The sequence below is a fragment of the Haliotis asinina genome, chromosome 2, assembly GCF_037392515.1.
Source record: "Haliotis asinina isolate JCU_RB_2024 chromosome 2, JCU_Hal_asi_v2, whole genome shotgun sequence".
NCBI classification, from domain to species: domain Eukaryota; kingdom Metazoa; phylum Mollusca; class Gastropoda; order Lepetellida; family Haliotidae; genus Haliotis; species Haliotis asinina.
In genome coordinates, this window is record NC_090281.1 from 4,849,543 (window position 1) to 4,863,243 (window position 13,701).

Here is a 13,701-nt window from a genome sequence, read left to right on the forward strand (position 1 = left end):
CGCTAGGATCTGAAGGTTCTAAGGTGGCGCTTGGATCTAAAGTTACCAAGGCGGCACTGTGATCTGATGGTATTAAGGCGGCTCTAGGTTCTGAAGGAGTTGGACTGTTAGTAGGTCTCGGAAGATTTGAAGAGTCACTTCTTGAAGGCACTGTGTCACTGTGTTCTGAATACACCGAGGTGGCACTAGCCGCTGAAGACGTTAAGATGGTAGCATGATCTAAGGAAACCGATGTGACACTTCCTGGAAGAGTTAATGGGTCACTAGGAGATACTAAAGTGGCACTAGGACCTAGAGATGTTCGGGTGTAGTTGCCAGACTCTTGTCGTAGACTACTTGCTGCTGCTGTTATCTGTACCGATCTGGTGATGTGTTTCAGAGCTTCGGTGGTCGAAGAAGCAGGAACTGTAACAAATACGAAAATGTGTAAGTCTCTGGAACGAATGTTTACAATACTTTTAACGTGCATAAAAGTAGTTGGGAAGGTGCAATTAGTTTCTGTCAGAACATGTTCGATCATTTATGACCGATGCTGCTACAGTATATGTATAATGCGAAACACGTAGATGAATTGAGAATGGCTGCATTTTTGTGTTCTTATATATGGGCTGAGAAAAGACTTTATTTGTCAGGCATCGCGGAATAAGTATCGTCACTAATAGATATGAAGTGTTCTCTTTAGAGGTTATAGAAGACCTGGGTTCAATTCCACACACAGGCATAATGTGGGAAGCACGTTTCAGGCATACCCCGATCATGCAGGAGTACTGCAGCGTAACATTAAATTCATACAGAACTGCTGGACAAAATGAATATATATTGATTAAAATGAAAATACAAGACTGTCTGTTCATACAGTTCTGCCGGAAAATATGTTCTATTGCTGCCCTATGTAAGAACGAGAATTTATCTAAGATTATCAGCATTCCTGTGTTCAGTAACATATTGTTGTGTCACAGTCGATGGTACCCACGTATATACTATTTTTTTCCGAGGTTTCGTAGTAGAGGAGTACACTATATTTTACTTCAAGACACCTTCCAGATCGACATATTACAGTTCGACACAAGACTATTTGGTTGTAGCTCACCTTCTTCCTCTTCTCTTGTCCCAAAGCATGCACCCATGAAGCTGTAGACGTCCCTGAGACCTTTGCCATACACATACACACTGATACCGGCGGACGTGTTGGCGGAAGCAATGACATGAGGACCTGGCCCAATCTTTGTCTTTAGGGCCACATATAGGGAGTCTATCTCAAAGGACTCCAGCGTGTTCACAATAGTATCATTGATAAGGACAGAATAGCGGTTGGATGGGGACACTTCGTGACTTATAAGGATTGACGTGTCAACAGACTGGATTGCATAAACACTAATGGTCTTTTCGAATTGCATTCCGGGACGAACCAAAGTCATCACAGACAAACATCCAGATACTGCCTCTGTTCTCTCCACATAGGACATCACTAATATTGGCTTGTCCCCTCGAATAACGCCTGGCAACTGTGTAGCACTGTGCATGTCAACAAAATCTCCAGCCAAACTCAGAGTAGTGCGAAAAGTCTTGTTCGATGGTTTGTGAATCATGGTATTGGGCTCAGTAGCGATGATTCTAAAGATTGTGTCATCAGCGAAACCAAACGCAGGCACTGGTAGATACCGGTGTCGTAAGAAAAGAAGTGGTGGTATCTGTGTCATTATTCCATGAATCTGCCGGTCTCTCTGATCTGTGAGGCACGTGCAGTCAAATCCAGAGAAGACTGACACATACGTGGAAGAAACGATAGCGGTTCCAGTCAAGTCGTTCTCGCTCCAAATAAACAAAACATGAAGTGCTCCAAGTTGTATGCTCGTGAATGACTCTCCGTTCTCAAGTTTCTGTGAGCCATAGAAAGCCTTTCCTCCATCCTCAATCCGAACAGTACCGTTCACCAATGTATTGTCCGAGATCGCCGCAATAGCAATGAATGCTTTGCAACCATGCTCAACCTTGTAGGAGGCGATTACATAGTGATGGCTCAGATCTTGTCGCAATATTCCACTCGGCATTTGTATTGCAGCATAGCCGTCAACGCCTTCACTGTATACAAGCACGTTTATCAGAAGTGAACTCGAGATATAAAAAGCCACTTTTTGCACTGCATTGTCTGTGAAGTTAGCAATGAGTCTGCTGTGATTTGTTTGGAAGGTCATCAGCCCATCTTCCGGTATCTTCTCCTTGAACGTACCATTCCACGGCAACATCACAGTAACATCAGCCCCAGGATGCCCCTGAACGACTAAGTGGTGCGTCTTAGAGTCAGATCCAGGATGTATCCTTGGCATGACTATTAGGAACTTCTTACCATCATGCAAGCACATATTAGATCCTGAAAATATAATTTTATCATATGTGGCAAAGGGATTTAAAACAGAACGTTTTTGCTTACTTTGAGAACGATTCATATCACCTGGCCACTTCAGGTGAAACCATGTCGCCAGTAACTTCAATGCCGTCTCCGACACGCTAGTGGCTCAAATAAACCAATGGCAGGAAGCAACATGAAGTTAAAAACTGATTCGAGCTTAGGGATTAGGGATTTGAATGCAGAATCTGATTTTCTTTTCATATTCAGGATTCGAAACTCAGATTTGAGATTAAAGTATCGAAAATTGTAGTTCGGTTGTTCATGTTTTCACGTTCGAATGTCGAATATGAAAAAAATATTTAGATTGAGGATTGGAATCCCGAATATGAAAAAAAATACTGAGTTTCGAGATTCAAGCGGCGAAACACGAATGTTAAGAGCACTCAGATTTGAGGTTCAAATATAGAAAACTGTAGTTTGGTTGTGTATTTTTAGTTATCCAGGCATAAAACGAGCACCTGTTTATAGCCACAGTGTCCAGGATATGTGTCAGCAAAACTGCCTTATAACGTCAGGGTGCGGTTAAATAGCTTGGTGGGTTCGCTTAAGACCCGGGTTCGTTTCTCCACATGTCTACAACGGGTGAAAGCATATTCCTGGTGTCCCCCGCTGTGATATTGCCTGAATATTGCTAAATCCAGTGTAAAGCTAAACTCACTCTTAAACGTCAACGCCTTACCTAGTGACGACTATGGAAGGAACAGATTCCATGAACTTAATGAAAATTTTATAAACTCTGATAATATTAATAACACAAGGTGTCCACCATCTATGTTCACATTATGATGATGGTAGGGAATACTCACTCAGTGCCACAACAGGTAACACCGACAACACCAGCAGCACCACCTACAAACAATGTCATACCTCTCTTATAAGAAAGACGAATACATGTATGCAGTTATGTGTTTTGTGTTGTAAAATGCAATTTGATGGCATGAATCGACACATATATCACCTAGGTGATTCACGTCGCCATATTTTATCTTGGGCACACCGCGGAGTACATTAAGGTTCAGACATAAAAAGGGTTCGCTGTGTGACAAGTACTTATAATGAAACCCCTATGAACCATGACAATGTACAATAGTCCTTGCGAATATATTTAGGTAGAACAATTGTTATTTTAATATGCTAAAGAATATTAGTGTTGGTGTCTATTCCGGAAACACTGACTGTATGTTTTCCCTTTAATGACCAAGAGTTTTAGAAGGTATCTAACATACATTTTGTATCAACGAAAACCTCTGAAATCCCACCAGTAACGAAAGATCTTTCTTATCTTATTCACTACAATCATTTTGTACGAAAGGCTGCTCTCTGCAAACCAGAAGCCATGAAGCCACATTGCCTTGCGTCATCTACTATGAGTGTGCCTTTATGAACATGAAATTGTAAACGTTGTCTCTGACATTTCGGGAAATTGTGTTTAGAAAAGATGAAACTGCATTTAGTAAAGATGGACCCAAGAAAACAGAAATACGTACTGCATCTATGAAGCATGTCTGACGATGAAAAATAAAGTAACACATTCAATACTTTCATTACGATGAAGTTTAGGAAGACAAAGAACTCATTATATGTATGAACCGTGGAATCGTACTTACGTAAGTCCCGTCACAACGTCCCATTGTCCCCGGTATGGCGAGAGCTGCTGGCTGAAGCCGGAGATCACCAACAATGATGCTGCTCTTTCATATGAAATCAATGGACAGTATAAAAAAGTAATAATGTATTTTCCCCTCAAAGCCAGACATTCAACGGGAGCGATTAAAGAACATGGACTCATTAAACTCGAGTAATAGGGAGCTCCTTTGGAAATGGGAATGTTGTGTTCTCATGTCCCAGAGACTAAAGTCTGCGAGAGTCTTGTTTACTTTGACTATCTTGCTTGTTATTGGAATGGGACGGTGTCGATCTACAGTCGGTGTAACATCTACATTAGGTTTGAACATCAAGATAAAATGGCATAATGAGTATCCCACCCAGACACAACATAATGACTCGCAGCTGTCGAGACACATGCCTGAGCATCGACCTACGCAAATGGGATATAATGCCACGTGTCAACCAAGTCAGCACCATGACTACCTGATCCCATTTTAACCTCTTACAACAAGCATTGGCTACTGAAGGCCTATCCTAACCTGACACTTCACGGTTTTATATTCAAAATTATCTCGAGATCTATGCAATTCCGAAAGTCAAAACCTCACAAACACAAAGTCATACAATTCCCGTCACTTCTTCTTACGGAGAGTTGTCAAGTTTCCACGTGTAGTGCTGGTTTCTCATGACGACAATGATGCTAGGAGCTGGGTTTTTTTAAATCAGCAAAGGCATGTTTGTTTGAATCGCTGGTTTTATCACTGTATTCACCAATGTATTAGGGGTTACATAGTTAACATGATATGATGGCATACAGTATATCAGGTTGACATTGTCCCAAAATAGACTTGCCTTGAAGACGAACTCATTAAGGGATTCTTGACCATCTTGACACAGATCGCCTGTATAAGACTATATTCCAACGCTGTCGTGGAATACGGGTATGTTTCCTAACCCCTCGGGGATAGGGTCGACTTGATGAAAGTTCTATCGCACATGAACAAAATGTCCTGTATCGTTGATTGGAATATGAAAATATAATTCAATGCCCAAATGACATGCCTGTACGGTTTCAATCACAATAACGGGAACGGTATAGAAAACGTTACAATAAAAAAAACACATTCCGTGAGATAAAATACACCATTTACATAGTAACGACTTCTTACGAGATTTTGCAAAACCAGTTAGAAAAGACGCTGTGGGCGCTGTCTTTAGATGAAAGGCTGCAGAACTCCACTGTATATGATTCCTCAAGCTGTATGCAACAGTAACCTGATCCTATCCAACTAATATCCCTGGTCAGTTATACATGGTATACTAATGGATGAAGTCTTACTGTGCTGAATCATGACTTCACAGTGTTAGGGAGCAAGCAAATATGTACTGATTACCAACAGTTTTTGCAGTATTAAATCAATATTACGACATGTGGTTCCCATAATTACTGGACTCGATTCCCAGATACATCCTTCAACTCTCGTAAAACAATATTCTAAAATATTCCTATAACACTACATATTATGTTAATAGATTGTTGTTATATCAGACTTACTATAATTGAATGGCTATCAGATGTAATGGCACTAAATCACTTTCAGGTGTTTATTGGGCAAGAAATAGATAACAAGAGGGCGGATACAATGAGGACATTGTCATCGAGTTGTATTGGACTCGATCAGGCTCCGTCGGTGGCAGTTCCGTCAGCTTCAATATGAATAGTAGATTGATCAGCTGAAATGCCCTCGCTAACAACAGATTATGTACAATAATGGAATACAATATCTGCTCCAGAGAAAAGCCAATCTCGGAATAGATTCACTGGGCGTGGAAGGCCAGATTGTACAGGTACTTGAAGCTGGCCAGGTTGACGGGTTACCGGCTCACACCGTCCACGAGAACACCCCACGGGCAGAACGCGTCGATGTACGAGTGGGTGTTGGGGTGGACAGGTGGCAACGACCAACTACCATGGCACGATGTCGATGTGATCTGGCATTGTAATGTTCCAGATCTAAATAAAAATGGTCCTGAAGATTCTAGCGAACGGAACAAGAAAAGGAACGGAACATCATATTGACCATTCCCACCAGTAAAATATTTTTTCTTGTCATCCAAGAAACGTTCGACCACCCACATGTAAATCACGGTGAATAAGTGTTGCCCTGTCATATTGCTCGCTGATTCTTCGCCAACAACAGTTTTCTTCACCATCAACGGTAAAATTGTGATTCGTCTGAAAAATGGAGCCAGTGCTTTGGGCTGCACACAATAGTTAGATACCATTCACAGTATGACAGATTAACGCCGACAGTATAGAGATGGTTTAAAACGGTATGGTTTGACGTTAGCCTTTCAGTGACGTAGCTTCAATTATAAAAAAGCCCGGACTTGCACATGATTGTTGCTAAAAATGGTGGGCAAGGCCTCAATACAATTTCATTATAATCTTTGCAACCTATCTAGCATACACGAAGCCACTGCCGGGTCTGCCGTAATATTAACAGAAGCCAATATGTATCTATGGCATCATGCTGTTGACGTTGCATACATTATTATCCACATATTGTTTTACGTCCTGCATATACCAGATTTCATCGTAAGCTTACATGTTGGAAGCAACGTGACCAACAATCGACCTACTACAAACTGGCATTTACCAGGGATCCGGACATTTCCCCCGTCTTTGTAACAAACATTATGCATTCATACAGGATATGTGTTCCATTCAATAGATGTGTGCTTAAATGTTACACGGTCCCATGCAATGCCTCTGTATTTTAAATACATAATTGATCATCAAATATTGTAGGAAATAGAAAAAACACCGATTTAAGGATTTTGCTCTGTATCCCTAAAATGTACGCAATTGCAAATCGTATATGTCTAAAAAATAACCCACACTCAGCTTACTGGGCGCTCAGTGGGAACAGGATATCCAGAAAAGCAGAAAAGAAAAGTTTTACTTATTAAATTTATTAAAACATTTATTCTGGACGAAATTAAACATTCTCGCCCATGGGCCTGCCCATTGACCACTGTTCGCCCATGGGCATGCCCTTAGGCGAGCGAGTTTCAATATTGAGTTTTCGAAAAAATAAAAAAATATTTTTTCATCCTTAGCACATACACATAACAGCAGCCTGATTATTTTTACCAAATCCCGTGTGGGAGAGAGGCCACAGTGCGGAAAGTTTCTGGACTTTTGTGAGTCCAGAATTAAATTGTGACGTGTTAAACATAGCTGCTGAAAACAACAGATCGGACTACTGATGGCAAATTTAGGTCGTTCAGGCAAATATGACGCCGCGCCGTCGACTCACCTGGCATTTAATGCATGCGCTTCCTCCTGCAGGGGTCATCTCAAAGATATCTTAAGCTTTTTCATGAGGCTTTAATATGTCTCATCTAAAGATAAACACCTTACGTGGCTTTCTTTCATAAACTTTATGATGAGATATGTGAAAGAGTATGGTACCCATAGAAAGACTTATTTCATCCATCGTATTAATTGTCTCAAAATGTATAGGTGGCACACGAAGATCGACAGGACTGGATTATCTCTATCCCCAGCAAACCCGAACCACCGTCTGCGACATTCATCCTGGTTTTGCTTCTGAGACGCGCCGTCCTACCTGTTTCTCGTAGTGGTATGAGAGTCAGTGGTAGCTACATTGTTAATAGTGTCTGGGGTAACGTAAGCCATCGGTTGTGATTAGGTTTAACTTCCAAAAGCATCATTTGTAATACAAATTCATCGAACACTGATTTGCATAAAGCCATGTTCTGTCCCAAATAAGTAATGTTGCTTTGGACATTTGGGAATCCGAAAAAACGCATTTCTAATTGCTGCACTAATCTCTGCTCAGAAAAGTCCCTTTTCTACTTTACCTAGCTCTCTACCACTGAGTCTGTATTTAGCCGAACATAGTTTAACAGACATTTCACATATTAACTATACAAATTGTAGATGTAAATGCAAAAACAAAACTATTTCATATTTCCGGCAGTACTTTATTTCCAGTTCACCCGATAGAAAAGCGACATAAGAGCTCCGTTGTAAAATTTGTTTTTGTGCAACAAAAATAGTATTCTGAATCATAGAATCATTATTACTTCGCCATGACATTGTGAATTCCTTTATCACAGCTCCCACATCTGCAGAATCTGCGTCAGATGATTTTGTGGATGAACACATTACCGGGCAAGAAAATATAATTAAAAATGTAGGGATATTCCATTTTGCGAGGGTAGCGCCAGCCAATGCCAATTAAAATGAGGAAAGAAATATATGACTGTCCTTACAGATGAGACTTGGAATGAAATAAATTGTCACAGTTTCCCTTGATTTCTCTTCATCATCTCTTTCCTCCTTGGCTTCATCATTTGCATCTCACTACTGTACTTCTCCCGTGCTGCGATGAACACATTACTTACTGTAAGTGTGGCGATATGTTTTGAGAGACATTTCGCACACATACACATGCATTCCACGCATTACATTGTCTAATTCAGTGACATCAATAGAGCCCGTTAACACGTCTTCAACTGTTTTAGTACATTGTATTTCTGGCATCATTAACCTTTATATACATTGATACACTTTCATTGTTTCAAGTAATCTCCTAAGACCGCTATTATATAATCAAACCTCGAAAGAAGTCAACTGAAAAACTATCGACCAGCTACCAATACTCTGTAATTACCAAAGATGCTTAGAATAGCCCCGACATCACACCTACTGAAATATTTGTATATACACAGTGTTCTTGAGAAACATTGGCCAGTTTCAAGGATATCGCCCAGAGATAACTCTTCTGAAGATGTCCAGTGACTTATTGCAGGCTACTAACAAAGGATAGTTATGTACAAGCGATGTATTGTCTGTATCGACAGCGTGCGGTACGACCAAACACACACAACTGCTTAACAAAACAAATTGTTCTACACTGAAAATTCAAATACGAATTTTATGGATACAGAAGCATGCTTTCAGTAAATTGTTTGCTCCTCGAAGATGGAACAGTCAAAAAGCACGTCAGCTCTCGTTACATCTGACTGCGTTATTGTAACGTCCTTCCATCAACACCAGACTCACCGTCACAGCAGACACAAAGGTTTAGTCATAACTTCAAAATATTTTACTTTACCTAAATTATAAAACTTGACAACAAATCACCTGAGCTAAAATGCCACATACAATATGCATTGTGGGTGAACGAGATGCAAGTCTCTAAGGACTACCAATACTACATCAATGAAAAACCAACCTTTTTTTGAGGTTTTATTCAACAATGTGTTGTTCACAAAGATATCCAAAACAAAGACTCAATGTCATCAACACAGACAGATTCGAATTTTGGAAACCGTACCCTTAAACATGCAGCATCTGGAAGGTGGAAGTGTGTGCATGGCGGAAACCTAGCATCTTTAGTGAGACAGATAAAATACAGATGTAATCCGTTTTAGGCTGTCTTCACCAAATCGTTTGACTAGAAGCACTAGTGGCAGCAGTAGGACATCACCATCATCATCATCATCATCAGCAGCAGCAGCAGCAGTAGTTTAGTAGTAGCACTAGTAGTAGTAGTGCGATGGGTCTTTCTATGTTAATAAATTGCAACAATGTATTATAATGCGAAATTGCTCGCTTCTGAATTTGGTGCTATGACATTTTCTGTGTTTTTTTTAAAATAATAATGTAATGAATATATATGTCTTGTAACATGGACTTTGTACTTAAAATGCTTGTAAATGATCACTTGATCTCGCCACTATATGGCTGAAATAAAATGCCGTGACGTAAAACCTAGCTCAACTCAACAGTTCTACATGTATATTAAACCGACTCGTCCAAGACAGGAATAGCTCATCAACCTAGTTCAGTTCGAGAACGTTTATCCACACGAAGAGAATGCCTCTTAAACGTTTGCCGCTGCTTAAACGCAGCGAACACATGTAAACAATATTAAACGATACAGCAAAGACTAATGTTTTCAAAGCATTTATTGACACGTCTAAACAGAATATTACATCATTACCTTATGCCAACGTGACTGAGTTAAACCAATTAGCTTCTGGAATGAAGTTCTTGAAAGGCATTTAGAAGTTGGACGAACATAAAATACACATGGCACACTTTACGTTTCAGACGTTTCAGAGCTAGTTCCGGCTCCTTCGTATAATCTTTCACATGATGAAGGAGAAATAAATATCTATGAAAAGCATAAAAAACATGTCGCTATGCACAAAAGGTGTCTTGTAATTTGGACTGGAATAGATTTAATCAAACATGGAGTTTACTCTTGAAACAGATACTCAGTTAAGGTTTGAGTAGCAACATTTATAACCATTCTGGTGAAATTTACCGTTTATCCTTCTCATCGCATGTGGCCCTTGATGTCTCGCATGAACCTGTTCAAGTCGCCCAGGAACAGCAAACATATGGGTACAAGCATCAATATAACTCCAGTGTAACCAATCCCCTTTGCTGACGGTCTGTCGTCATGGACACTGATACGTTTCCGGATTGAAGACCCCAACGAACGCTTGAGGAGAGTCAGGTTACGTATGAGTTGCAACATTTCAGTGGCATTAGTTGGTGAATAACAGATATAGTGACATGCGGCAGTGCATGGTGATGTAGTTGTTGACGGTGTCGAGGTGATGGATGTGGTTTGCTGAGAGGTTTCATTCACTGCGACATCAGTTGCCACCTCTGTGTCTGCAGACAGAACAGTAGTGCTCTCCACTCCATTTGATGTCTGGGACATAGGTGATATCGGCGTTGCTAGGTAGACCCCGGTCGATACCTGTGTTGATGACTGGGGTGCTGTAGATACTGGTGTTGACGGTTCGACCATGGTAGATACTTGTGTTGATGGTTGGGGTTTTGCAGATATCGGCATTGGTGGTTCGATCATGGTAGATACCTGTCTTGAGGATTGGGGTGTTGCAGATATCAGCATTGATAGTTCGGGGACAGTAGATGCCTGTGTTGATGACTCAAGGGTTGATGGTTCGGGGACAGTAGATGACTGTGTTGATGATTCGAGTGTTGGCGATACCATTGTTGAGGAATGGGTCCATGTAGATGGCGCCGTTGATGACTGGGGCATGGTAGATACCGGTGTTGATGACTGGAGCATGGTAGATACAGGTGTTGATGACTGGGGCATGGTAGATACAGGTATTGATGACTGGGGCATGGTAGATACAGGTATTGATGACTGAGGCATGGTAGATACAGGTGTTGATGACTGGAGCATGGTAGATACAGGTGTTGATGACTGGGGCATGGTAGATACAGGTGTTGATAACTGGGGCATGGTAGACACAGGTGTTGATGAATGGGGTGTTGAAGATGCTGACCGAATGATGACCACAGATGAGGTAAGACCACCTTGCGGCGATGACTCCCAACCGATGGTGGATTGTTCTGAAATGTTAACCGAGATTCACTTGCACAAAGTAAACAAAACATTACTTTCCACTGGCTGGGATCATGTTTATGCATTCAAGTTCCTATGCAAGAGAATCACTTTACATGTGTAGAAATTATTATTTTGTAACGGTCCAACAAAACTATCTAAGATCAATGATAATCACAACCCCCCGTATCGCTTTGAAATGGGTTAATGTGACCGGCAATGTGATTTTGATGTTTGTCGCTGCACTCAGGATTAAACATGTTGTATTCCGGCGATCAATAAATAATCGAGTACAGATTAAATTGGCATATGTTTGACGTCGTGAGCAACACGGAATTAGGATATAAGGACCTGCACTACTCAATAAACATAAATCCCTGTTCCCAGTATCGTCTCTTGGGAAAGGCATGGGTGACTAAAGATTAACATATGTTATATTTGGGATAATTAACACTTATCAGAGGGGTACACAAAGTATGCAGTCTAGACTACCAGTGTCCAACTTTCATTTTTGTGGAAGCCGCGGTGGCTCAGCGGGTTAGGAGGCTGACTTTGTGTGCCTCAAAAAAGTACTAGAATTTGTACTTTACTAAGGAAGTGTACATGTAATCCCAAATATAACATGATACATTTGACCACTTTCTAAATGGCATTGTGTAATCATGGATGAAGATTAGTTCTGACTCGGACCTTTTCTAGTGAGCTGAGGGCACTAGGCAAGACGCTATGGAGATACTCTATGTAATACGACAGCGGAAGTGAGCATATTCGAGAAGATAACCATCGTTCAAGTCTACGAAAGAGGTAAATTTTCATTTTCAGAAGGAAATCATGTCTTTCAGATTCCTACCTGTCAGTTTTTCGACAGTACAGGCTCCGTGGAAACTGAAGGCTGCATTTGTCCTATAGCTATAGACATAGACACCCACCTCCAGACTATCCAGTGACGTAAGTGTGTGAATACCTGGGGATAGAGTCATCGTCAAAGCAACATATTCACTGTGTATCTCAACAATAGTAAGCTGAGTCACTGGCTGGTCATCCAAAACAAACTCATACATGTTTTTCTGCGATTTCGATGTAATAACGACAAGTGTGGTGTTAACATCCCGTAAAGCAAAGATCTTCTGGGTAGCTGCGAACATACTAGAAGGCAGCATGGCGGTCTGAAGAGGCCAAAATACGGTACCACCATCGGGTTGATATTGTACGTTAATGACTGGCTTGTTGCTTGATACCACTTCTCCAAAGGGGGATGCACGCTCCCATGGTACAAAGGAACCTCGATGAACAAGTTCGTGAAAATCAGATCCCAAAAATACATCGGTTGAACTCTGTTCTGAAACAACTCTGAACAGTGTATTGTTCGGGACGTCAAACACTGGGAAAGTAAGAACATCACCATGTAACAAGTCATTTGGAATCATCTGCTCGGCGACTGCCTGGCATCTAGAGCTTCCTACTGGCACTTGCGCACACGTAGCGCCCGCAAACACAGACACGGGTTTATCAGCAGTAATCTGAGAACCTGTCAGATCGTTGTAACACCATATAAACATAACATCAGAAGTATTTATGATGGCACTTATGATATCATTATCCACGTACTCCTCGTCACCAAACTGGATTTCATGCGCGACCTCGTTATTTCTGAGCTGGACCACAACTTCTGTTCCTTCCTCAAATGCTGCAATTGCAATATAGGACTTTGCACCTATTTCACCTTGATGGGAGGCGGTAGTGGAAGCCGTTACGTACGACGTCATGTTTGTCCGTGCCATGGCGGTGTAGCCGTCACTGTCATCTGCGTAAACGAAGACCACGACGGGATCTGTTGCTGTTACTCGGATGCCATTCTTCCTTATTGGAAATGGGATGTCTTCAATTTCAATTGTATATGTTGAGTGATCAAGCAAGAATTGGACAAAACCATTGCTCGTGATTACTTCATCAATTTGATTTACTGGAGATCCAGACGAGACTCTGACTGAAGTTCCCTCTTTCCCACTGGCAATGATGTGAAGTCCGCGCCCAGACATCACACCGTCTACCACTGGGGATACTATCATGAAGTCAGTTCCTTCAAATACACAGCACAGCAAACCTGAAATGATTAGTAGAAGGTATTGATATTCCTATGAATACTGGCAATAAAACAATCTCTTATATACTCATATGAATACAGGCAACAGAAGGCCAAAAAACTCCCAAATATATTATATACCCCCACCAATACAGGCAATACAAACACTC

The 13,701-nt window shown here is 41.1% G+C and overlaps 1 protein-coding gene across 1 annotated transcript; it reads right to left on the bottom strand.

Annotated features, from left to right (window-relative positions):
• Positions 1 to 10,006: 10,006 nt before the first annotated feature.
• On the bottom strand, positions 10,007 to 13,487 carry LOC137274753 (uncharacterized). Its single transcript, XM_067808090.1, has 2 exons — positions 12,299 to 13,487; positions 10,007 to 11,456 (listed from the first exon to the last, which is right to left on the bottom strand). Exons 1-2 carry the CDS (start codon positions 13,485 to 13,487, stop codon positions 10,399 to 10,401), a joined length of 2,247 nt encoding a protein of 748 aa, XP_067664191.1. The 3' UTR covers positions 10,007 to 10,398.
• Between the last annotated feature and the right edge of the window lie 214 nt (positions 13,488 to 13,701).